This window comes from Jatropha curcas, chromosome 6, assembly GCF_041381405.1.
Source record: "Jatropha curcas cultivar XTBG-Jc1 chromosome 6, XTBG_Jcur_1.0, whole genome shotgun sequence".
NCBI lineage: Eukaryota > Viridiplantae > Streptophyta > Magnoliopsida > Malpighiales > Euphorbiaceae > Jatropha > Jatropha curcas.
This window is the reverse complement of record NC_143156.1, coordinates 120,046-146,382: the sequence shown is the minus strand read 5'-3', so window position 1 is coordinate 146,382 and position 26,337 is coordinate 120,046. Positions and strand designations below refer to the sequence as shown.

Sequence of the window (26,337 nt, the reverse complement as noted above, 5' to 3'; positions counted from 1 at the left end):
ATTGTCTAATTAATTAGTTCTAGGTAAATTTTGTTTAGGCCAAGTGGGTTTCCATTTGTGACTCCTCCACTTATCTGGGAATTTACTTAGTGTAGTTAGTAAGTACAGTAATTCACAAATTGCTTTTGGTAGAAAAAGCCCAATTTTCACAACAAAAGATAGAGCTGCACTTCCATCTGGGTTTGCATCCTACCTTTCTATGCATTCCATGTATCATCTTAATCTTTACGTAACAGCTATACTACTAGACTACAAAGTGCTATACTATACCCCCAATAAATGCAGCAGTATAAAATATCCCCCTTTTTTTTTTTTACTTTTTCTCATAAGCGTTTAAACATTTTCACATCCTTTTCATGCATAAGCAGGGAAAAACCCGCTAAGCACTTGTCGCCAACTTTTCTCTTTCTTTTGATCAATCACCCATGGCTATACTTCATTCTCTTAGTCCTTTGCATCATCGGTATAAGAATTGCAATGGAATTCTTGATTTTAGATCTAAAACATCTAATCCAAGAAAATATACGGTGAGATGTGATTATGATGAAGATTTTTGTAAAGAGAGATATGAAAATAAGAGGTTTAGGATGTTGATTGCTGGTGGGGGGATAGGAGGGTTGGTCTTGGCTTTGGCAGCAAAACACAAAGGATTTGATGTGAAGGTGTTTGAGAAAGATTTGAGCGCAGTGAGAGGTGAGGGTAAGCACAGAGGTCCGATTCAACTATTAAGTAGTGCTTTGGCAGTTCTGCAAGCTATTGACAAACAAGTTGCTGAGCAAATCATGGAAGCTGGTTGTGTTACTGGTGATAGAATCAATGGACTTGCTGATGGCGTCTCAGGGGAATGGTATGTTGCTTGCTTCCATTGATTGAGACTTCTAATCATGGTTATTTGCTGTAATTAAGGGTTTCTTAATTGACTTTCCCTTGTGACTCTGGTTTCTTGATTTCAATTTTACCTTCTGTTTTAATCAGTTCCTTTTCTTGATAGTCCATTGATTTGATTAGCAATTGTCCTTGTTGATTTTGATAAGCCATGCATTTGGATTTGCAAGAGCTTTGGGTTTATTTTTGGTTATAATCTTCGCTCAGCAGTTTAAGAACCTCTTCAAGAACTTTTTTTTTTCTGCTGTACCTCGATTTCTGAGCAATAAAAATTCTTATTTTATGACTTGAGACTGAAGGTTATTGTTTCTCGTTCTTGTTTCAGGTTTACCCAGTTTGATCTTTCAACTCCTGCTTTACAAAGGGCGCTTCCTGTCACTAGAGTAATCTGTAGGATGGCACTGCAAGACATATTACTAAATGCTGTAGGTTTAGACATTGTAAGCAACAAATCGAAAGTTGTTGACTTTATCGAAGACTCTAGCAAGGTATGAATATCTATTTCCGGTACCAATGTGCTCATTTAGTGATCAGAGACATTTTTGCCACATGGATTATCAGGTCACAGTGATCCTTGAGGATGGACGACGATATAATGGGGATGTTTTAGTTGGGGCTGATGGAATATGGTCAAAAGTAAGATACCTCTCTTCAAGACTTCAATTTATACTTTTTATATCTGAACATTCTGCGATTACTTTTCATGATTACCGTAGGTACGATCCAAGTTATTTGGGCAAGAAGATGCAAAGTATTCTGATTATACATGTTATAGTGGGCTGGTAAACTTTGTTCCACCATATATTGATACTGTTGGGTATGTGAAAACTGTTTGTGGTTTTGCCAATAGCCTTTTGGTTAATGACACATCAATGGATAAAGTTAGACAGTGTGTATGAATGTTGGGATTGTTTGTGTTGCTGTCTGGTTTGAAGGTATCGAGTGTTCTTAGGATTGAACCAGTACTTTGTTGCTTCAGATGTCGGAAATGGAAAGATGCAATGGTATGCTTTCCACAAGCAGCCCCATAGGAATACTGATCCTCCAACAGGCAACTCTCTCCTGTGAACGTTAACAATATAGTAGAATAGTGACTTTGATATGCTTAATGTGATGATTTCAACTGGCATATTTGATATTGATGCTGCAGGTAAGAAGAAGCATCTGCTAGAATTGTTCAGAGTCTGGTGCGAGGAAGTGACTGCACTAATATCAGAAACACCAGAAGAAATGATTCTGCAGAGAGATATCTATGACAGAGACATGATCTACACATGGGGGATTGGACGTGTGACTCTGATAGGTGATGCGGCACATCCAATGCAGCCAAATCTGGGGCAAGGGGGTTGTATGGCAATTGAGGTATGGTCATTCATGATCAAGCATATATCATAAAAATCATTTGGGATTTTAAGTTTGTGAGCCATCACAATCATAAGCAATGGCAGATTTTGGAAATGCAGGAAGAACAATTAATTTTTTCACATTACCTTTTCTTTTCCTAATGTGACCTCTGGTAATTGACCAGTGTATGTTTCAGATATTGCAACCAGTATCACATATTTGGAAATATGTACTGGTTTACCATCGGGGTTCAGAAATAATTAAAACAATATTGTAAAATGAGCATTGTATGAGTTCCCATAGGCTCATTGTGCTGGAAATAACACGTGCAGGACTGTTACCAACTTGTACTTGAGCTTGATAAGTTCAGCAAAAGTGGTTTAGATGTTCAACAGTCCGAAATTTCTTCTGCACTTAGAAGGTAAATTGTAGAGCTGAAATGGAACTTTCCCAGAATGCATGAAAATAATGCTAATATCCTGACAACATGTTGCAGTCTCTGGCATGCAAAAAAAATGCCAGCTCATCGCATTTGCAATTTCAATTGACATTTTTCTTATTTATCGTGTTTAATATGTCAATCAAAATAATAATAGGAGCAAATATTGATTGTTTTCCATGGATTTACTCTTATCCAAACAATGAGAAGATGATATCATATCCAGAAACAACCAGAAACAACGCTAACTACATTCTGATATGTCTTTATTGTAAATAGATATGAGAAGAAAAGAATATTCCGCGTTAGTACAGTCCATGCAGCCAGCAGAATGGCATCAAAAGTGCTCACTTCTTACCAACCTTATATATATTTTCGATCTGGTCCCTTGTCTGTAAGTTTTTTATTTCTTCAGTAAATATATCTTTGCTTAAATTATTAAGTGATTCACTTTTAAGCTGTTATTGTAGGGTCTATCAACCACAAGGATAACGAAACCATCTTTGCAAGTGGCACGAATACTTTTGCAAATTTTCTTGCCACAATTCATGACTTGGATGATAGCTGGTTATGGGTAAGATTATTGGAAATGCTACTTTATGTTATAATATAAACATCTAGTTCTGTTTTCATAGAAACAGATGTTAAAGTAGGACTAATTTTCAAGTTCATGAAGCCAGAACTGAGTTCAGTGAAATGTAGACAGCTTTAGTAGCAGATTATCAGTTGGAAGTGGGAGCCTTTAATGATCAGCTTACAGAAAATTAAATAGCTTGACATTGCTATTGTTGCAGGTTGAGGTGAAAGATAATACAAGTGATTGGTGATTTATAAATTTTAGACAGTCTCCTATCTTTTTGTACAGGTTCAAATATCTGTTGTATGTAGTGAGAGCTTTGTACCTGTTTCTATCAATTAACTAGTAACGACATACAATTTGAGCTTATACTCTGATGAAACTGTTGTGGGAACACAAAGAACTAAAGAAATGATAGTTATAGTGAACCACAATTTTTCTTTCAACTAATGGCACGTGTAAAAAAGAATTGGAAGTGTTGATGATAGATGTTACAGAGATCAAAAGATTCAACAAAAACTACTTGCCGATCCAGTTATCAGATTCTATACTACATAATATACAGAGCCGATTACATTAAGGCAATATCTACCTTCTAGACCGCTTCTTTGGCCGCTTCGCTACCTCCTTTCCTCCACTGTCCCTCCCATGCTTTCCAGAAACCTTACTTGCCTCTGCCCCCTTCTTTGTTGGCCTCCCAAGATTTTTCTTCGAAGGACTACTCTCCTCCATTTGTTTATCATCACCATTTCTCCTCGAGACTCTTTCTTTCCCTTTCTCTCCCTTCCCGGGACTATCCCTTTTTCGCTCTCCAGCACCATTAGCAGCTCCTCTAGTATTTTTCTTTGATACCTCCACCGGAGAATTTTTCTTTATTCTCTTCAAGAAATCTACGGCACTTCGTTTCTTATCCAATGATGATGGTTCAGCTTTCTTCTTATCAATTTTAGGAGTTTCAGGCTTATCAGCTGTACTAACTTTTGTGACAGGGGATACATTTGGCTTCTTGCTTGGGGTGTTAGTACTTTTCACGAGATTCTTGTTGCTTCTTCTTGAGCTTCTCGTGCCAGTTACAGGCTTCTCTTTCGATTCTATCTTCAGTGAACTCTGTTCAACAGCGAGTGGCTTTAAATCGCTAACCGGTTCATTGTCACTGCTTTGCTGCTGGTGCTCGATCTTTTGTACAAAGCTCAAAGGGGAAGGCTTAGCAGACAATGAACTTCGTTTGCGACAGACTACAATAGGAGCCGAAGCCTTGTGCTTAGCGAGCAATGAGTCTGATCTTTCCGGTTCACTTTTGGGCTGAGGTGGAATATCCAGTGGTGCAACCGTAGAATCAGATTTCTGAGTCTCTTTTTTCATTTCATTGGTGACAAGCGATCGGAGTTCATAAGCTGCATGTGATTCATTAGAGGTTTTGGGAAAGAACACAATAGCATTGTTGAAGAGAAGCAAAAGATCTCGATAGAATGAGAGATTTGAAGAAGCGTAGGATCCTTGTTCCAGCCTTGTTTGTATTGTTTCCAAATCCAGGTGTTGCCTGACCAGGTTCTTATACACCTCAGTTTCCTGAAAAATCAAACCAAGTATTCACATTTCTCTTCTTCAACAAACTAAAAATTATGTTTCTACAAGGAATTCCATAATTCACCAGTTCAAAAGAGTACTGCTATTTTTTTTTTTTTTTTTCAAAGACAATCCTGCTTGGATTTTTTTGATGTGGATTCCACCTAAGCTACCTCTCTTGACATGAATTATGAGACAAAGGAGAGTTTTGGATTCTGAAAGTCCTATAATTAGCACCTAATTCAATTAAAAATTATAATAAAAATAAAATAAAATGACTAATAAAGAAAGAAAAGGGATTGATTGAGTGGTCCCCAGCCCTGAACAATTTTGGACTCTAACAATAGAAAAAAAAAAAAAAATCAAGATCCTTCTACAACAAGCAGCCTAAAAATAAGGATTTACTACAACTACCAAAGAAACCAAAAAAAAGACTTGGTACATGTAGAACAAGCTTATTATCAATAAAAACAAAGTTATGTTTTATATTTTCATAATAATCATATATATATATATATATATATATATATAAAGAAATTTGAAATACCAAAAATAGCCATAAAAAAAAATAGATTAGGTAAACAGTTAAAAAAGGAAAGTGGGTAAAAAAGCAAATTGGGCTCACCTGGCTTTCGAGCCGGCCCTCAAAAAATGAGCCGTGTCTATTGGACCGAATAATTTCCATCAACGTAACCAACGGCTCGGATTTCACGGTGGCTCCTTTGATCCCATCGCCTCCTACGTCCTCTCTCCTTTTCCTTCCTTTCCTCTTCCTTTTACTCCCCAAACTCGCCGAGCTCTGTACCTCACTACTCAGTTGAGTCGCCGAGTCACCCAACTCGTGCGATTCCTCGCCTCCACGTACCGGTTTTGAATTAGAACCGCTTAAGACGGGCGCTGTCTCACCTGGAACGTCTCGAACCGGCTCAGCTTCTAAGTTCGATCCGTCCTTCTTCCCCGTTTTATCGCCTGAGCCGGTGGAGTTCGACTCGTTCACCGACCGATTTTCTCGGTCAGATTCGTCGCCGGCGGAGGCCGATTCTTTCTTTTCCGGTTCGTACTTTTTGTCGTTTTGGGAGCTCTCTCGTTGTAGATCTGGTATTGGTCCACCGTCGTTTTGGTTACTTTGCGCGCTTTTCTCACGTTCCTCTTCCAATCTCTTAACCTTTAGCTGCAAAGACCTGTTAACAAATATTCCAGATCTAAATCGTTATTAACAGAAAAAGGAATTAAAAATTAAAAAACAACAATAAGAGAGAGAATTTTACAGGATGGAAATATCGTATCGCTGGACCTCTTGTTTGAGCTCAGCGACACGGAGTTTTCTCAACTCTTCAAGCCAGGGAATGTTAGCCACTTTATCACCACTATTATTATTATTATTAATATTATTACCATGATTATTATTGGTTTTTACAATATCTTCCTTGTCTTCCTGGTTCTGGTTAAATATGGTAGTGGTGGTGAAGCGGCGGTGGAGGTCGTTGTATTTTTGCTGGCAGTTCTCGGCCGTGGTGAGGACGTGAGGAAGAGAGCTTCTGGTCTGAACTTCCATGGCGACGGAATCCCAGTTCTTGAAACCATGTCGTTTGACAGCGCAGGCTAACAAAAGCTCTTCCCATGTGCCCCATGTGTGGGTATGGTTGTTGTTCTGTTTCTCCATACGATTGAGGAAAAGGGTCTATAACTAAAACTCTATTCTAATTCTCGTCCCTCCATTTGTTTTCAAAAATTAAAAAACCAGCTAAACGAAGCTAGGGCTTACTCTTTTTATTTTATTTTATTTTCCAAATATTATTATTTATTTATTTAGAATATTTTGTTTGTATAAATATAACATAACATATGATCCTGATTGCTCTAGTACTGCTCTTATAGTTTGGACTTTGGATAGGATGATTGGAGCGTTAGATGAAATTTTCATCCTTCTTTTATGAGTTCGCCGCTGTTTCTTCGGTTGGGTTTAAATTTAATGTACCAAACTGCCCCCCTTTTTTGTTAATAATATTAACAAAAAAAAAAAACTTAAGTTTATGTAATTTTAAAATTTTTTTTTATATATTTATAAATTTCAAAATTATAATATACTTAATTTTGAAATTGGATTAAAAATCAAAAAGAGAATGAGAGACCTATGTTTATTTTGTCAAGGTCAATATTTCTCACTGGGCATCTTGAGTTTTAAGAGGATATCATTGTCTAATTGGTCGATTTCTATGTAATAGAAAGAGAAAAGACTTATCTATATTCAGTGTACAGACTCGTCTATACACTAAATTAATTATAAATAGAGCTAAATAGAACTTTAATTCAAATGAATATATTTTTATTATACACAAAAAATGTATAAAGTATGATATTTTTTTTAAAAAAAATATATATATTTTTAATTAATTTGATGAATACCGGCGCTCGTAGAGCAGGGCAAGAAAATTCTAGGTTGAAGAAAGGAGGGGAGGGTGGATGAGTGGACCATGTATAATCTTGCTAGCACCCACACCCAAACCATCTATATTCAAGACATCTTGGAATTCAGCTTCTTGTGAGTCAAATTTGCACTCAGAAAATATAAATATTTGCTCAATTATCATTTTATCAATTTTCTTTTCAATGGAATATTTGTCTTGAGAATATTAGGAGAAGGTTGTCTTTGAATTTTGATTTTTTTAATGTAAAAAACACATATTTAAGTTGTTGAATTTATTAAATTTTACCCATTAAGTTTTAAAACTTTTATTTGTTATATAGAGTTCTTTAACTTTTATTTTTATTAAAAGGAAGTCCTTATTTAATTAAACTGAAAAAAAAATATCAATTTGGGAAATCTAACCAAAAAAATTCAAAATTGAAATTTCTTTTTTCCTAAACAGAATTGGAACCATAAAAATCAATCAAAGAACAATTTTTAAGGTTAAATAATGACCGACAGAAGGAAAAGTAAACTCCATCATTTGCTCATTCTATGATTGAACACTTTCCTTTCTATCACAAAATTTCTCAAAAAAATAATTAAGAACTAACTAAAAATAATGTGTCCTAAATCATCAAATTAACAGAAGATAATTAATCATTGCTAGCAATATGCATTTTTATCTCTATAGTAAAAAAAAGAACGTGTTTTGATTTTAATAATGGCCGTGTTTGCATCATACTAAATTCAAGTTTCCTCTCTACTTCACTCTCCCTCCTGAAACCTTCATCCCCACTGACTGCTAAATCTTTTCCTCCTGCAACAAATCCTTCTCTTTCTTAAACTGGCAAACACTCCTCTGCCACGCCGGCACTTTCTTTTCTGGGTCCCACTTATTTACATTTCCCGCCACGTTCCCAGAAATATTCATCATACCCGTTGGATCACACTCTTGAAACTTCAAGTTCAACCTGAGTCTCACCGGCACTGCCGTTCTTGAATTCTCCTCCAAACAGGAAGACACGGTGTGGACGATATTAGACCGGCAGTAGAGTTACTTCGTTGGTATTCTTGATTTTGAACCAGAAAAACCCAGGTTCAGCAGGGTAAATGCATTAAAAAGTGACAAGTTTAGCGGATTGTGCCGCTACAGCTGGTGCCGAGCTTGCCTTGGGCAAAACGTATTAGTAGCTTATATGTCATGAGAGGGTTACATTTTTTAGGATATGGCGCTCATTAGCGAAAGTATAGTATATGAAGATATTTACATTTCTTTTCACATACGGAAATATGAAATTCAGACTCAGTTGATAAGGGAGAAGAAAAGATATTGCAGGGATGGATAGGCTAGGAGTAAACAGAATGGATGGAGAGAACATGATAACGATGAGCTCAATAGCAGATGACAGTATTTAACAATTACACAAGTGAATTGGAATACATATCCAATTACATGGCGTATGCTTGTCACAAGAATTATAAATGAGCTTCCCTGGTTGAGTACAGCTAGTACATTTACGATAAGCGGAGATGTTTAAATTTAATTACCATAACCTTGAACATAGCAAATTCTTCAATGAATTTCCAGTCATCTATAATGAAGTTTCAGCTAGAGGTTCATGGCGAAAAGTCATCAGGTGAGAGTAAAAGCCTCTTCCAGCCTCCATCAGCAGTCCTTTCAAAAATGCGGGGCTGCCTCATAGGAAAGGTATATTGCCAGTCTGGGTGTTTAATCAAGTAGTCCCATATCCTGGAAAGAAAGAAAAATGTTCAACTCTTCAATCGTAAAATATCATGGTTCTGCACTGTAAGTATTATTAAATCCCAAGTCTAGTGACTGGAAATTAATAGACATCAAATAAGTGCTTATGCCCCACAGGATAAAGACAGACAGAGAATTGCCCTTGTTTAAAAATATATTTACCTTCTTTCATTATCAACAAAATCTGGACCCTCTGCAGACGGTGAAGTAGAGCATGTATGTAGGATCTCTGCATCTGAAAGATGTCGCAATGCCAAAGCAACATGCAATTGGTATAGAGTCCTGCATGATCAGTAGTTAAAAAGAAACCAAACATCAATATTACTGATTATAAGTAAAGCTTTAGTTATTAATCTAGGCAGAGGAAAGAGGCAGTGATGAAGGGAGGGGAGGGGGCAAAGTGGCCATGCCTCCCGCAGCCTCCAATTTTTTTTTAGGTACTTCTAAATAATGTCTTTAATTTATTCATCCTTTCGATTTTAGCCTCCCAAAATTTGTAATTTTTCCCCCCAAATTCAATTTTTGGCTTCACTGCCATTGGAAAAAGGATGGAATATATACAACGATAATGACCATTAGAATAATTCACCATCAAAGCAACTGCTTTTTAAAAATTTTCAAAGCCAAGTACTTATTCAAAGTGAAGCAGCACTACCAAGAACATGGAGCAATCACAAATCGATCAGCTTGAGTATCATATGTCTCTAGCAGCTTGTCATTCCAAGTTGGGTCTTCATAGGATACGCTAACTCGAATTCTCCTCACAATTTCATCTGGACATCTTGTAGTTCTATCAAAACTAGCAGGAATGAGAGAGCCAGTGGATGTTTCAACCTGACAAGGTGGAAAAAGAAATTAGAATCTACACAGTTAAAATCCAAGACAGTTTTTCCTTTGGAACTATGTTTGGAAGTTTTAAGACTGCAATAGAATGCTACTCAATCTACTTGTCCTCATATCATGAGTGCCACATACTTCTTAATGTATCTAGATAGTTTATTATTTTAATTAACACTTCATAATTTTATTTTCTCATTTAAAATTTTAAACTTTTGGCCTCTCTTTTTTGTGTAGTCTGTAATTTTCAGCTTGGACTTCAATAGCAGTGTTACAAGCTTGGTCCAATACGACTAGTATCAACAGAATGATGTATTTATGCATGTCACCTGGCCCTTGCATCCCCATGATCTGATCATGAATTTAGAACCTCTTCACCATGGCTTGCATATAAATTGAGGCTAGATGAGTAATAAGGGTGGTGGATTTTAAGAAACATTTGATTAAAAAAATTCCTATGCTCCTCAGTTTATGCCACAAAAGAATTGATATTTGCTCCATGAATGATATTTAATCAAATGTCAACAATCATTAATAATTATTCATTCATTTCAATGCAAATGATAAAAGAGAAGAATTAATGCTCGAATCTAACCAGGAAACCATTGAAGATCGGATGTGCATTGCCTAGGGAATCCCTCTTGGTGTTATGGCCAAGAACAAGGAGAGTTCGAATGTGAAACTTTTCTTGCCTCCTCTCCAAAGTTTCAATTATTTTGGTGCACAATGGAAAAGAATAACCATCCAATTTTGCATGGCTTTCAGACCAAGTGGTGCCATTAGCATGCTGCAATGCAAATAAAGGTCAATGCATTTCCTTTAAATTACCCCCCTCTGAATATGAAACATCTCTAGAATATCATAAAAACAAAGCAGGAGTTCTTGGACCAGACTTTTAGTGAAACATCTGCAAAACCACCAATTAGGTGCACCTGCATTTTACAACTATGATAAGAGCTCAAGCTTTGGAAAACTAATTACTTTAACTCAATTAAGATCAAGCATCAATTATGCAAAGATGTTTTGGGGAAATAAGCATGGAAGAATACATCCAAGTCGACATCAATACTTTGATCAAAAAGTGACAACATCTGGTTAAGGCCAGTATCCAAAACTCGTGGAGAATCAAGATGAGCAACAGATGTCCTGCATGTTGAATAGCAGAATCAGAAACTCATACTCAGAAATATCAGAACTTATATAAGAATTTTCAAATTTGTAATCAATTCCTATTTGCAATGAAATTGATATCTTACATTCCATTTTTCTGGTTCCGAATAACAAGGCCTACACAAGTTGTTGCTTCATCAGTGCCAACAAACTATACATGCAACACAAGGAAACAAGAATAAGGAACATAAACAATGGCAAAATTGTTGATCTCTAAGGAGGTCTAGACATTTAAAAGACCAAACAACAAGAATAAAACTTAATCTCAACAGGCTACAATGCCAAATTACTACTACATGTGGCAGAATTCACACAACTCCAAGGTATAATTTCACACGCTATCAAGCACCATCATATATAAGTTTAGGAAGAATCCAGAAATCAAATATGCAATGTACTAAAGCGCACAAAAGATCAGGATGCTATTGACACATGCAAAGTTATCAAGGATCAGCTTTTCCCAAAGGTAATTGCATGTGCTTATTGTCCAAGGCCCAGTCCTACTGTCACCACCACCAAAAATTAGAAAATGCTCAGCATGTTAAACTAGAGAAGTGCAAAACCCCCTAAGATAAAATAGGAAAAAGAGAAGAAGATTATCTAGATACATTTTCCATCTAGCAAAAACCTCCAAAGTCAGGAGTGTCATACACATTTTCATAAAGGAATGAATAGTAAGGAAAAAGAGCATACCTTGACAAATGCAGGGTCGACAGTTGCATATTCTCTTTGGAAGATGTAAACAAATTGAGTCTGTGTTGATCTTTGTGAACCCAACTCAGAGATAGAGAACTTCCTCTCCTGCATTTCCTTCAAAGCAAGTGAAGCAGACAACAGTACTGGGTGTTCCATTAAAGCTGCTAAGGTATCGCTCCCCTAATCACAAACACAAGTTTCCAATTTGTCAGCCATTGGCTAAACAACTGGGAAAAATAAAACCAGAAAATAATTCGGATTACAGTAATAGAATCAAGATGACTTGCTTGTTGGAACAGAAATTATTAAGACGCAAAAAACTACCTATAGAACAAGGCAATGGAGCACAACTGGTATAAGGAGTCAAACTCACTGAGGATTCCCAATTAGATCCCAGATTCAAAGAATTGATAAAATGCAAAAATTACAAGTCATCTTCCGATTGTTGATTGCAATCATTACTAAGAATGAGCAGCAGTGGAGCCACAGATACATATAACGTCTGCTTTACTATTATTGGTTACCATACAATTTCAGGGTCGATCACAAAATTCTAGGTGATAAAAGGTAAAAAAGATGGCATCACCAATCAATATCCATGAACTTATAAAGGATTAGCATTTGGTGGTTACTCCTCATTTTTTCCTACTTTTTCTCAACAAACAAACAAAACGCGATTAATCAGATTACTGCTTGAGCTGAAAGAGCAGTACTATGTGCGTCATGGTGTAAGACTGAGTTTTTCCTACATTTTCTGGGCAACCAAGCAGAGAGCTTTACCCCAAATGATGGGGAATCTTTATACTGGGCTCAGGCAGATGACTATCACAAAGATTGCTTAGGAGTTAAAAAGCAAAGAAAGCAACAAGGTAGAAAGTGCGTGACTACCTGAGAGGAATCGGTGGAAAGTAGAACTCCATCAACGAAGATCATGATTAGTTGATCCTCAATTTGTTCAAACGCAGAGAGAGTGTGTGGGAGATGAGAGTTAGCGAAGCAAAAGATAGGAAAAAAAAAAAATGAATAAAGAAAAAACTTTCACGTACGGTTCACACGTGTCTAGTTTCGGTAATTGAATAATTGTGAAATTCAAACTCTCCAATAAAAAGCGAAAGTAGAGAATAACAAAAGCGCAGCTTTCCTTTCAATTTTCAAAACAAGCTCACAAAACCCTCCAAATTCCCCGCCACCGCTAACCCATGGCCACCGCTTCTAATATTCCAACATCAACCACCACGGCCACCACCACCACCACCACCGCGCGCTCATTGCCGGCCGCCACCACGGCCGCTACTACCACTGCAAAATCCCCGTCAAGACCTCAAACTCCTCACCCTTCTTCATTCCCACTTTACCACTTCTACTCATCCCAAAACATTCCCATTAGAACTCAAACCCAAGCTCCAAACCCGACTTCATCGAGTCAGCAACAGCAGCAGCAGCAGGGGATCCTTTACCCAGTTGCTTCATCTGGCCGTGGCTTTATTCCCAGGCCTGTTCGTCCACCAGATCAGACGGTTACGGTGGCTAATAACCCAAACCTTACTCCTGGCGCGTACCGTCCACGTGCAATTGGAGTCCCTTATAGACCTTCAGTTCGGTCTGGGTCTGGCTCTCCACGCTCTCATCTACATTTGGATTCTGGATTGGCGCATCAATCTCATTTGTCGTATAACCCGGTACAGTTGATTAGGCAGCACCCAACTCACTTGCAACATCACCAGCAACAGCATTATTTAGGTGCTGCAGGTGGTGCAGGTTTGGCTCCAATCAAGGGAATTCCGGTTACTGGGCAGCTCAAGGTTTGTTGCCTTCCTTTTTCTTCTCCTTTTAAGAAAAAGTTGTTTTGAGGGACTTCATTTGTGAAGTTTTTGTTTGTTTTTGTTTTCGTAATTTTTTGAACAGTGTTTGTTTGCATAGTAATTGTGGTAGCAACTGTTTTGAATTTTTATGTTATGGGGTGCAAATTTTAGTGCTATCAACATTTTCTGAATCATTTGATGAGGGGTGGAATTGATTTTTAGCATATTAACTGGTGTGCATTATGTTATTTATTTTGATTATTTTGAAGCAAGCTCGTTTTCTTTTCTGCCTGTAATAGAGCTCGAGTAAAAATAATTTTCAATTCTTCACTAAATTAAACAAGTTATATTTGAGAAATTTAAAATTGAGCATCAATTTTCAACACTTGTGGAATACGAGAAAGAAAGGTTTGCCATGATAGTAGTTATAGTAACTAGGTTTTATCTTGAAAACAGTTAGGTATTACCATTTTTTAGCAAAAGCAAGATTTGTCTTTGCAAGATATCTTATTCAAATTCATTAATTTTGATGCAAGATATTGGCTTTTGAGGATTAGAATTACAATCGTAAAGAATGATGAAATTGCTTATTAAAAGGTACAATTGTCCAGGGATTATTGTGTGATGTTAAGGATGGATGGGAATACTGTACCACTGCATAACCTATGTCTCGGACACTCTGTTTGGATGGAACAAGGGGAAAAGGGAGGGAAAGGGAAGAGAAGTTAAAAATTTAATCTCCATTTGTTTAGAAGGAAGCAGGGAGTGTTCATTCAAATAAAATGTTAAAATTACAAAAATATCTTATTCTAAAAAAAAATCTAAAGATGTATGAGGATAGTTTTGTTAATCTTCTAATGGGTCATTTGTTTTATAATGTACATTGGGATGTAAAAACTTACAGGATTTGGAGAATGAAGAGGGGGTAAGCCTTACTTTTCCTTATCCTTTGCCCTCGAATGAGACTTCTCTTAAAAGCAAGAATAAACCTGTATCCTACTCTCTTTATACTTCCCTTTCCTTACCCTCACTCCAAACATAGTATTGGAAAAACATGCAACTGAAGGCTTAGGTGCTCATATGACATATGATAATTGATGGTTTTATGCAAATTATTATCTACCCTGTTAAACTTTCGTGGTGGGTTTATTAAAAAGTGATTCCTTCCAAAAATGCTATCTGGCATAAAGCAACTCTAATACTAGACATTTGGGAATACAAAGGAAGAGAACATATATAATCAGATTTTGTCTAGTGTGAAGTACCCATGCTAGATAGGGATACTTGAAGATGGAAAATGATGCATTGAAAAATTGGTAAGTAAACATTTAAAAATTTTTGAAATTAAGAAAGTTCAACTTCCAACCTATTACTTTTTCCTGTACCCATACCCAAGTTCACCATGGAAAAGAAATATCAATGGCATATCCTAGATCAATTCCAACTGACATCATTTGGTGATTGCTGTTAATATTGCTTCTAAACAAACCACAACCAAAGATCTTAGAATTGACATTGTCACAGGATGGTACTGTATACTTGTTGGCTGGTATGATTGTTTTAGAGAGATAATGTCATTAGAGAGGAAAGAAAAGTATCCAATGAACACATATATTATAGAATGTTCTTTAATGTTCCTTTTCCAACATCATTTCGATACAACCTATGGCTTTTGCTCTCCTGCTTGTTTACGCACAAGTTTTGGCTTACATTTAATAGCCTTACCTTTTTCAACTTAAGTTTGAGTGAACTGCTTTACAGTGATGGTTTAGTAATTCTACTGGTTGACCAATTTTAGGAGTTCGATTGTGTTAGTTATAGAAACTTGTGCATGTTTCTTGTTCTGTCATAATTGTTGCCTTTTAGTAAATGATACTGACTCATCTTGGTTCATAACTACATTTGCTGGAAACTCAAAAGTGTAAGTTTGATCTGCATTTGCAGTTGGTGTTTTGCATACAATTTGTTTTTTTTTAACCTAATTGCAGTTTCTACTAGGTCTGCCTTGTTTCTTTTATTGCATATCCTAATTGTTGCTTATCTCTTTGTTTAGGCTGCTCCAGCTCTGTCACCAGTTTCAGATTCTAATGGCTATAAAAATTTGAGGTAAATCTGTGCAGAGTTATATCATCCTATTATTTCTGTTGCATTTAAACACCCGCCCCCCCAACCCCCCCTCCCCCTCTCTTTTGAAGTACATCTGGGTATGCAATAATGTTTCTGGTTCTTTCACATCTTCTTATACAGGGATAGAGGCCGAGATGAGTCTCTTACTTTGTTTAGAGATCGAAAAGTAAGAATGTCTCTTCTTATTATTCTTTTTGGGAACTTCTATGCAAAGTTATTTTGAATGACTTACTATATATGTAGGAGGAATTATTGAAAACTCATTTATGGTTGGTTTCTGAAGAATTATATTGATACATACCTGAGCATCAACCATATGTTTTTCTGGAGCAATTTACAATTAACATTCATGCAATTCAGGTTTAAAAATGTTGCATAGGCTTAACAATGCATAAAGGACAGAGATAACCTAACATTTTTGCAGTTGGTATGATTAATAATCATCAAATTCCCATAACATGAGGTTAGCTTATAGTAGAAGAGAAAAAATACAGTGGGTTCAATATTGATATTTCAATTATTCTGCACTTAATTTTCATATAATTTGTAAGGTATTTAGAACAGAAAGATTAAAACTTTAATTTCCTTGAGCATCTAAGGGTTTTATTTTACCAGGGCAAGTGTGGGGAAAAAAGGAACACAAATTAGTAGGTACAGGAGATGTTGGAAAAGATCGCATTCTAGGTATAAAAAGGTAGAACTGGATGTCAAATGGCTACATTTGCTTCTGATAGAGCTTCGTTTTGAGTCATAAATGGCTGCTGCATAGTTTTTTAAGCACATAATCCAAAACCTCACTTGTTGTGCAAGATAGTGTTCATGGCTTCTTTGTAGTGTTCTTCTTACTCATCTTTTTCTCCCTTAATGAGGGAGGTTTCTTTAGCAGCTATGCAAAGATATTGGAGTTCTTTTATTTTGATTTAGACATCTATTTTGTTTTTGATTTTATTGTTTCTGCTTAGGAGAGCTTTCCGCTGTACAATTTTTCATTCTTTATTTTAATTATTTTTGTATTAAAAAATAAATATAACATGGGAGCCTCCCAAGTGTCAATAGTAATTGTTGGGGCTCAGTGCTCTAAAATTTCATGTTTCCCAATTTGTAGGAGGAATTTTGAAGGTATTGGCTAATCGCTATTCTGTATCTATAGTTGGAACACTGTCTGTATAAATGTGATATTAATTGTGTTAGTTTGTCCAAATATTTTGCCTTCATTGGTGTTGGAGGGATCCTCATTTCATCTATGTATGACTTTACCATGTGTGTTTGAGAGAGGAGAGAGTCAGTGGAACTTGTTTTTCTGCAGAATCTATCTCATTCTTGTTTGTTAGAAAAAATTGCTTTCTGCGAAAATTGTCCTTTTGGTATTTCATCTGTTTTTCTCCATTGTTCACATGTGAGATGGTGTTAGTTATCCAAGAACAAGAAGTTGCACCTGCTATGTTTTATCGTCTCATTCAGTCAGTTGCATTTTGCAGTGTGCTTCTATAGAATCATTTTGGATATTCTGAAGATTATGGTATGAATATGCTGTACAACAGAATTATGGCATTTGTTTATGATATCATTTTCAATATTGGTTACAGTTGTTTTATGCATGTAGGTAAAAATATCAGATGAGGCTTCTCTTTATGCACTTTGTCGATCATGGTTGAGAAATGGATTTACCGAGGAAAGCCAGGTTCGTGTCATGTTTAGTTGGGGCACATGTACTTTTAAGGTTGCTGCTTTGTACAATACAATTATGAACGTATCAAGAAATCATTATGGTAGAGAAAATAATGCTCAAAATGGTTGTGAATTTTAGGTGTTTGTTGAGAATTCCCATTTTGTTGAATCCTCAAACCCCATGCCCATTTTATTCAACTCATGAAGTACGTGCTGTATATAAAAATTGCAATGTTGGAAACTGGGAGAGGTCCTATCTATATTGCTTATTATTCCTTATTCTTTGATTTTTCTTGTATTGGGGCAGCCACACTATGGAGATGTTGTGAAGTCTCTCCCAAGACCTTTGCCTATAGCTGTTGTGGACACTCATTCACCAAAAAAGGAAGGTGAAGAAGAAGTTGAAGAAGATGAGGAGGTTATTATCCAATATTTCCTTGCCATTGTTCAATTATGAGTCTAATCTTCATATTTATAGATCCTCCCATGAAGTTGTGTGGCATACTTCTATGTATCTTTTTACTTCTACTTGCTTAGTGTTAAGCTGGTTCTTTTGAGAGATTTTATTTCCATGTTATATTGATAGTTTAGAACATAAGTGACTTTGTAGGATCTGTTAGCTGAGATTACTGATGTCTTAACACCTGAAATTGAGTGAATTTTCGGTTTACTATCATCTATCTTTTCCTATTAATGCTTTCAGGATGAGGAATCTGTAGATCATTTATCTGCACAAGATCTCTTAAAGAGACATATAAAGCGTGCTAAAAAGGTCCGGGCTCGGTAAGATTCTTTCATAACACTTTAGTCCATTTATAACTTATATTGAAACTAAAGTGTTTGGTTGAATGGTAACTGAAGTTCTATTGTTATTTGATCAGTTGAATGGCATCCATTTTGCATTTGAATTTACTTTGTAGGTTAAGGGAAGGACGGCTGAAACGGATTGCAAGATACAAAACTAGGTTAGCTCTTCTCCTTCCTCCGCATGTAGAACAGTTAAGAAATGAAACTGCTGCTGGAAACTGACCTCACAATGATGATATGAGACATCTTTATCTTAGTACACCTTCTCATGAAATCAGTGAGGGGGGGAATTAAAGCAGTCCACCCTGGAACCAGAGTTGAAGGATTTGGATCACACTTGGACGCAATAGGGTAAAAAGTTAATTCAGTTGATCTTTTTACAGTACTATGTGGCGAACTAATATTATCCAGCCTGAAAATTAAGAGAGAATTTGTAAGGTGTTTTTACTGCTTCATGGGGCTGGAATGGAAAAGGGTGAATAAAAAATGCCACAATTTCTGCCTGGGGTAATACTTCAAGGTTGCCAGTTTACCATTTTGATTTTTGCTGTAAAATGTGATGGTTGGTTGAATTTGATCAGATGCTAATTTTACAATGGAGTTGTTGCTAAGGAATTGAAGCATTTTTGTGTTCCAAGATGATAGCCTTGACATCAAGTACACTTTAATCCTTATCCACTTTCTTTTTTTTGTCAAGCAAGTCTTTTTTGAAATACTTGTGCAAAATATATCTCAATTTAAAAAAAAAAAAAAAAAAAAAAATCAAGCATAAGGAGATATGCACAAGTGACATTATTTGTGTTTAGAAAGGGAGACAAATCCCATTAAACAAAATAATTTAAATTAGATTATGAATGAATTGACTCCTTCCAAGTTATAATGATAATTAGTTTTGACAAATGAAGATTCATTAGAAAGACAAATCAACAATGATTCAACCCAACATAAAAGTTCCAAGTCAATCACTACAGCATTAATTATGTTATTGTGTCAAACATGTTCTGCTTCAACTTGCAATAACAAAACATTTTACCCATTCTCATCTAACACTGAAAACATTTATTTATGTTGTTGGTTTTTGAATAATGAATACATATTCTGTGAAAACTTTTTAAATAGCGTTTAACATTTTGACCTATAAGATTTATACGATAAAATTAGCTGTTTTAATAGTGTTTAGCTGTCAACCGGTTGAGTAGTTTTTAATGTTAATTATTACATGAGTCTCGTAGCGTTAGTTTTTAAAAATTAAGCTAACATTTTACTGTTGTCGGACGCGGTCATATTATATCCATATGACCAAAACTCCCCAACTATAATGGGCAGGTATGACCATGTACTTTTTATTAATTTTTGAACAAACGGTCCATTGAATTGTCTTAAACCTTGGTCTTCTCAACATAGAACTACCCAACAACTAATTATGTTTTTTTATCTTCTGAAATAATGATGACTAGTTCTTTTTTTTTTTTTTTTTTAAATAATTCTTGGGATGAGACTTATCAGCCTGCAAGAGATAAAATAAAAAAAGAAAGGAATGAAAATGAGGTGTGGTGATGGGTACAACAAGGAAGTTGGTAGAGAGTCACTAATGTCATGAAGCACACCCACACCAAAATTCCTATTTCTACATTTATTTCAATCTCTTAATCATCAATAATTTTTCAATTATAATACTAATCATGCTTCGATTAATGCCACCTAACGACCGCCATTCATCTTTAATTTGTTTTTTTCTTATAAATCCAAATTTATATTATTAATTTTTTTAGGGTTTGGATTTGAGGGGATAAGAATGAGGGTTGAAAGGTTTGATTTTAGTCAAAAGGCATTTCTTTTATGCAAACTTCAACGCCTTTGAGAGCTAATGTTAGCTTTCACATTTCATATGATTGCAATTTTGCGTGTGCTATTTGGCACCATTCTCATGTGGGTCCTTGCCACGTGTATTTCATTTCCTCCTCTAATTACTAAAAAATTGGTCACCATATTATTTTTCTTCTAATCTAATCTTTTTTTTTCCTAATAATCTTCAAGATTTTTAATAAATGATGATTCTCATTTTTTTTCATCACATATAATTAAAAAAAATGCCGATTAGGTTTCTGGTTGGTCTGCATTCGAGTTTTTTCTATTATAAAAATTACTCTCTTTCATATTGTGTCATTTATAATATTATTTCACTGGATTGAACTTCCTAATGTATTTAAAAGAAATGATTTATATATATATATAATAATTTTAAATTGATAATTTTATAGATAAAATTCACTTAAAACATTATTGATCTAATAGCATATTGGTAATTTTTATTAATATTTCATAAGAATATGTAACACACCTGCCTTTTTTTTCTTTTTTCAACAAGTGCAATAATTTTGACTCTGTGAAAAATGTTCCGTGTGAAATAGACGGACTAGAGTTTTCTTTCTTAACATGTAATATTTTAGGAAAAAAAAAATATAAAAAGATATTCTACAATTTCCCACTTTTTAGGTTAACATCCATAAATTGTTATATAAATATTAATTATGACTAATTAAATAAAACTCTATTAAAAGATTAACAACAAAAATAGAAAAAATTCATGTGAAGAGAAATATTTTCTTAGTTTATAATTAAATATGCAAATAGTAATCAATAAAGAATTGATCAGAGTGGTAAACGATGTTGATTTTTGAAATTTTATCAGAAAAAAATGATAATTAATTATAATATATTAAATATTAAATGAGTAATCCGAAATTGACTAGTTAGGAATGGTTGAGTTTTGAACGAGTGGGGGCAATCTAATCCATCATTGGTGTGGAAAATCAATTCATGCAACCTTAACCCTATCCAAAGCCATGAGCATATAATAAAAAGGTTTTTACTTTGTCTGAACAATAGTGATTAGATAAGCATCGAAAGAATAATATAAAGCTATGAAAGGGATATTTATATACACAAAAGCACTAAAGTAAAAGTGGTTTAATTAATTTTTTTGGTTCTTTTTACTATTTTACTTGCTTGATTTAAAATGTTGAACGTTAATTACTTGTCAACGCCACTAATTGAAGAATTCTATATTTAATTATTAAGAAAATTGTAACATTTTATTATATTATTTTAATTATTATATTTTCTCAAGTACTAAAATGCGAATTATTAATAAGAATAATCTTTTCTTTTTTTATTGAGATAATCGGGAGATATAATTCACCTTGGATTTTATAGCATCTAGTAAATTTAATTTCTTCTTTTTTATAAATGATATAGTTTAGAATATTTGTAATATCTATTGGCATTGGCTAATTAACTTTGTTTTGCATGTCTCACATTCACATACACATGGAGAATAATTCATTGGGGAAGAGGCCAAGTCATTTAGCTATTTTGATAGCTATTAGCTGTTTAAGTAGCTTTACATAAAATACTAAAATTTAAACGACGTAAAATATTAAAATTTAAACGTTAAATGAATTAAATTTTTACAAAATACTATTTTAATATTTAAAAATTAATTCAAATACTACGTAAAATAGCGTTTAGCGTTTTCCGCGTTGTTTCCTCTTCAGGCCATCAATTCACAATCTTTGAAAATAGTTGAAAGGATCCACTTAATCTTAATTAAACAACAAATGGGTATTTCGTTTACCTAGCAAATTTAGGAAATCTCCTCCACCACATGAACTGGATAAACCACTCCATGACCCTCTCTTTTCTTTTTCTTTTTTTTTTTTTTTTTTTTAAAAAAAAGGTCACAAAAAGTTAACTTGACAGGAACAATGTCTTAAGAAACATCATGGATATTTCCATGGAAATTATTAATTTATTTTTTTCTGAAATTAATTAAAAGGATGCATGCTTATGAAATCATCAGTGAGATAGACACAAAACGTAGCACAAATCATTGGATGACATATAATAATGTAGTTGAACTTTCTATTTAAGTGATTAGGTCACGTTCTCTTTTACCTTATATAATTCCATTAAGGATTTGGAGGTGGGTCCGTGGTCGGTTCCTTCTTCTTATTATAATCCATTTCATATTAATCTTTTTGATTACTCATAACAATTATTTTTTAAATATAATTAACTACTCTAACATGTATGTATTTTTGTTCTTTTGCTGTGTTTATTTTTTATTTTATTTTTTTGTTTCTTTCTTTCTCTGACCTCCCATGGCATGAACTGCTTAGAGACAAGATATAGTTATAACGCTAATTTTAAAAATATAATTGTATAATTGAACAAACTAATAATATAATTGTAGTTCCTAATTTCCTATTATTTTTCTAAAATTGGGATTAATCATTACATGCTATCAAAGTTGGAGATTAAACCGAATTTTAAAAATTCAGATATAGTTAATTTATTAGACAAATCTTAACAAGTCGAGTTTCATTAGACTCCCGCTTAACTCGTGTATTAAACACGTCTAAAAATCGAAGTTCAAAAAGATCGATTCTTTAGAAATCATCAACTCGAACTAAATTAAGTTTTTATCGAACCAAATCTCAAAATGTTTGAGAAAGACTTGATTCATTTGAAATGTTAAACTCCATTCTTAAGAAGGAATATAGACAAGATCATATTCTTTAATTTATTGGTAAGAGAGAAATCCGATCTGAGTCATTATTTTGGACATAGCTTTGGAGTTAAGGAAAACGGACATGCAGTGTTTGGTGTATGAAAGAATGTCGTTATTGACATTATGGCTAGACCCATACGTGCCATGCGTAACCTCCATATCTTGTAATAAACAATTCTGCAACCAGAAATTCATCAAATTATGGTATACTCTGTATGTTTCTTCTAATTACTAGTAAAGTTTAATCCTCTCGAGCAGTAGCGAAACGGGTTTTGACTCTTTCAATAAAATGTTTTTCTCGGAAATCAAACTTATATTATTATTTTTACGGAGATTGAAATCGCTAATCACCTCAAACAAAACCTTATTTATATTTCTAATATATAATTTGAACAAGTTATACTTCATACATATCATGTGATATAAGATTATAATTACCAAGCCATAATAAAATATAATGAATGTAATTAAATGGGTTTTTTTTAGCTTTTAAGATAAATATTAAATTAAAAATATACTTAATTAGGTTACGTTACGTCGTGCAGTATGTAACCTAAATGCTTATAGTGAGTTGCTCTTCATTCTTCAAGAAATGAAAAAATGGATATAAAGGATGCCATATCCGCATAAACCATTTCATTCTTTTCTTTTCCAGATAAAAAAAGAAAAAAAAGAAAAAAGAAAAAGAGTACATACGAAAGGAGCAAGAGGAGCAGGTCGTCCTGTCGTAGTTATAAAGAAAGAAATAAATAATGGCAGTCGTCTCTCCTCTCCTCTCCTCAACATTCACATCTCGTGAGAAGTCACGTGACTTGCAACCGAAAAATTATGCACAAATGTACTTCCCTCGTGTGTACTCATAATTGGGACTGCCCCAAAACCCAAAAAGGGTACCCCACTTTAAGGGACATATTCATAAATATGACATCTCTGTCCTGTCCTGTCCCCATTTTCTTTTTTTTTTTTTTTTGTAAAATGAATAATCAATGTTGGCGTTGAACGTAATCATCAAAAGCAGCAGACACAAAATCTACCCTTTCTTAAAGCAACCCTTAATCCACGCCCCCTATAATAAACCCCACCAAACTTGAAATTAATCATTCTATTTCTTTTATTAATTACACACCTGCAAATGCAGTCAACTTTAATTTACTTCCACCAACTTATTTTATTTCAATCATTTCTATCAAAATAAAATTTTCCACAATATTTTCTTTTCTTTTCTTTTTTCTTGTAAGTTTCTGTTAACAGCGTATTTTTCTGATTCTGCTACAGATATGTAAAACCAGAGGAAAAAAAAAAAAATTTAAGAAACCCAAACTTAATTTAAGAATTCCCCTCCAAGAACATGAAACCAAGTGATTAATTAACCAGCCAACCCACCTCTCATCAATGGACAAAATTATTAACCTAGCTATCAAGTTTCTCTCGAAAACTTGTATATGTACAGAATCATATGTAGTGTATAGATTATCAAAACCAGTAGACGTCTCTAATTTCAAGAAGCTTGTGTACTGCTATGAGAAAATGGATGGAACCTGGGTCTGGCCAGTGACAACCCTGTGGCTTTAGATGTAGGGTCAGTTTTGTTGCTGTTATTAATATTGGTGATGGTAGTATTGGTCGGTTTGATGGTGGTGGTTGTGGCGGTGCCGGTGGTTGTGGTGGCTACTCGCTCACAAGAAGGACACATGGTTAGAGTAGTGGCAGGCAGTTGCATGTAGAAGGGATTGGAAGTCTTCAAAGCTCTCAATTCTTGGAGTTCTTTATGTAGTCTTCTATTCTCTTCTGTCAATGTCTCACAGCACCTCTTCAAGTATTCACAATCCACCTCGGTTTGCTTCAACTTGGTTCTATATAAAAATAAATTAAACCAAAAAATTAAGTCATTAATCCGAAAAGAAAAAACAAGAATCAAGAAATTTTCTTCTCTTGGTCTCAAAAAATCAAGACAAAGAAAAAATATATATACCTTGCTCTTCTGTTTTGAAACCAGACTTCTACTTGGCGTGGACGGAGATTGAGCTGTTTGGCAAGAGCAAGCTTTTGCTTCTGCAACATTATATAACCATTAATACCAAAGAAATTAATTGATCAATTAACGTTTTATAATAAAAACCAAGGAATCAAGAAAGAAATCAAGGTTAATCATGTCATTCTTGAACTTACGGGATTGAGAGTATTGTGTTCTTTAAAGCTTTCTTCAAGAAAAGCAGACTGTTCTTTAGAGAGTCTGAGTTTCTTTCTTGTACTACCGTTCTCATCTTCATCACTAGCCCTTGAAGAAGCTCTCTCCACTTCAGTTTCATTATTTCCACTCTTACTTGTGTATATGCAAAAATCCATCTGAAACGACGAGGCCGCGCTGTTTGGCGGCGAAGAAGACAGAGCCGCCCCATCATCAGCCTCCTCAACAACCGGGACCCTATTCACATCTAACCCTCTTGCATCTGTACAAAAACAAAAGGAAATTAATAGTTGGTTGAGACGTCTGGCTCATGAACCAGATAGAAATATATAACAAACAAAACGGAAACAGAGTGATATATAGTAGGTGATGAAAGTTACCGTTGTTGTCGGAGGAGAGCCAAGGAAGGGCGCCATAGTGGTGGTTGCGAGGGACAACAGGAGTGTTCGGTAGAAGATTAAGCTGAAGAATAGGTGGATCTACGGCGGCGGAGGGATTTTTATGATGATCAGTTATTGTTGTTGTACCTCTACTATTTTCTTTGATATCGCTATGTTTATCTTCTTCTTCTTCTTCTTCTTGTTCTAGTTCCTCTTGCTTATCATTTCTTGAATTTGAACCGATCGATAAGCCCATGCAAAACCCTAATCTGCTTTTGTTTTCGGCATCTCTAGCTTTGTCTATGAATCCAAATGGCTTCGAAGCATCTCCTAAGCTTAAACCAAGCTCCATGTCTGTCCTCTTTGCATGTGAGAGAGAAAGAAAGAGAAAACTGAAAAAGAGAAGGGTCTTGCCGTTTTGGAGTGAAAGCTCAAGAAAAAGAGTCTTTATAGAGAGAGAAATCCTATGAATATGATCCCATCTGTCAAATAATAATTAATGTAAGAGCAAATTCTATTAGTTTTTTTTTTTTTTTTTTTTTTTTGAGTAGTGGTTTTTTTTTTCCTCTCTCTTTCTTTTGTTTTCGTTAATATTAGGCTTGTGAGAAACCAGTTTGACCGACAATCCCAAGTTGACAAATACCCGTGAAACCCTATTTTTCATTGGTAGAGAGAGAGAGAGTGTTCTTTTTTTGTGTTTCTTGAAGATTTTTGGTAGGGTACAATCCTCATTCTCAGTTAAGAAGCGCGTGACGCACATCGTGTTGATATTGCAAAAGAAAATCATTGAGAGGCTAATAATTGGCAAGGGAGACTTTGACAATTTTGAGCAAAGACATATAGTTTTTCTTTGTTTTCATGTTGATATGTGTTAAGGACTTGCCTTAACACTATCTCTAATGCGATGAACATGATCAAAAAGCAAAGTTGAGCTCTTGAATTTATGAACTTAAACGTTTTTCAAATGTAAGCCTTTTTCTTTTCTTCTACAGCCACATGCGATACATGTGAAGAAATATTTTCATTTTCTTTAATTTAATTTCCTATTTTTGTACTTCCATTTTTTTTTTCTCTTTGAATTATGAATTAAAGCTTTCACCACGTCC

The 26,337-nt window shown here is 34.7% G+C and overlaps 5 protein-coding genes across 6 annotated transcripts; 2 read left to right on the top strand and 3 right to left on the bottom strand.

Annotated features, from left to right (window-relative positions):
- Positions 1-310: 310 nt before the first annotated feature.
- LOC105650340 (zeaxanthin epoxidase, chloroplastic) lies at positions 311-3,691 on the top strand. The gene is made up of 10 exons (XM_012237225.4): positions 311-847; positions 1,211-1,373; positions 1,447-1,521; positions 1,602-1,702; positions 1,821-1,936; positions 2,036-2,247; positions 2,562-2,650; positions 2,948-3,062; positions 3,139-3,242; positions 3,463-3,691. Exons 1-10 carry the CDS (start codon positions 426-428, stop codon positions 3,470-3,472), a joined length of 1,407 nt encoding a protein of 468 aa, XP_012092615.1. The 5' UTR covers positions 311-425; the 3' UTR covers positions 3,473-3,691.
- Positions 3,664-6,668, bottom strand: LOC105650341 (DNA-binding bromodomain-containing protein). The gene is made up of 3 exons (XM_012237226.4): positions 6,080-6,668; positions 5,437-5,992; positions 3,664-4,814 (listed from the first exon to the last, which is right to left on the bottom strand). The coding sequence occupies exons 1-3, from the start codon at positions 6,472-6,474 to the stop codon at positions 3,834-3,836; spliced, it is 1,932 nt and encodes a 643-aa protein (XP_012092616.1). The 5' UTR covers positions 6,475-6,668; the 3' UTR covers positions 3,664-3,833.
- A 1,920-nt stretch (positions 6,669-8,588) lies between these two features.
- Positions 8,589-12,710, bottom strand: LOC105650338 (protein N-terminal asparagine amidohydrolase family protein). Its single transcript, XM_012237220.4, is given in 10 exon segments — positions 8,589-8,843; positions 8,845-8,971; positions 9,146-9,265; positions 9,639-9,817; positions 10,416-10,607; positions 10,714-10,752; positions 10,870-10,966; positions 11,077-11,141; positions 11,684-11,866; positions 12,575-12,710. Coding segments are annotated over 10 exon segments (1,077 nt in total). The 5' UTR covers positions 12,620-12,710; the 3' UTR covers positions 8,589-8,813.
- A 175-nt stretch (positions 12,711-12,885) lies between these two features.
- Positions 12,886-18,727, top strand: LOC105650339 (proline-rich family protein). Of its 2 annotated transcripts, XM_012237222.4 has the most exons (8): positions 12,886-13,488; positions 15,542-15,594; positions 15,736-15,781; positions 17,027-17,134; positions 17,219-17,296; positions 17,591-17,701; positions 17,987-18,066; positions 18,204-18,727. In XM_012237222.4, exons 1-8 carry the CDS (start codon positions 12,886-12,888, stop codon positions 18,310-18,312), a joined length of 1,188 nt encoding a protein of 395 aa, XP_012092612.1. In that variant the 3' UTR covers positions 18,313-18,727. The 2 variants fall into 2 exon arrangements, with proteins under 2 accessions (XP_012092612.1, XP_012092613.1); XM_012237223.4 differs by lacking the exon at positions 17,027-17,134.
- A 5,241-nt stretch (positions 18,728-23,968) lies between these two features.
- LOC105650337 (homeobox-leucine zipper protein HAT14) lies at positions 23,969-25,723 on the bottom strand. Its single transcript, XM_012237219.4, has 4 exons — positions 25,232-25,723; positions 24,833-25,113; positions 24,636-24,715; positions 23,969-24,516 (listed from the first exon to the last, which is right to left on the bottom strand). Exons 1-4 carry the CDS (start codon positions 25,581-25,583, stop codon positions 24,162-24,164), a joined length of 1,068 nt encoding a protein of 355 aa, XP_012092609.1. The 5' UTR covers positions 25,584-25,723; the 3' UTR covers positions 23,969-24,161.
- Positions 25,724-26,337: the final 614 nt, after the last annotated feature.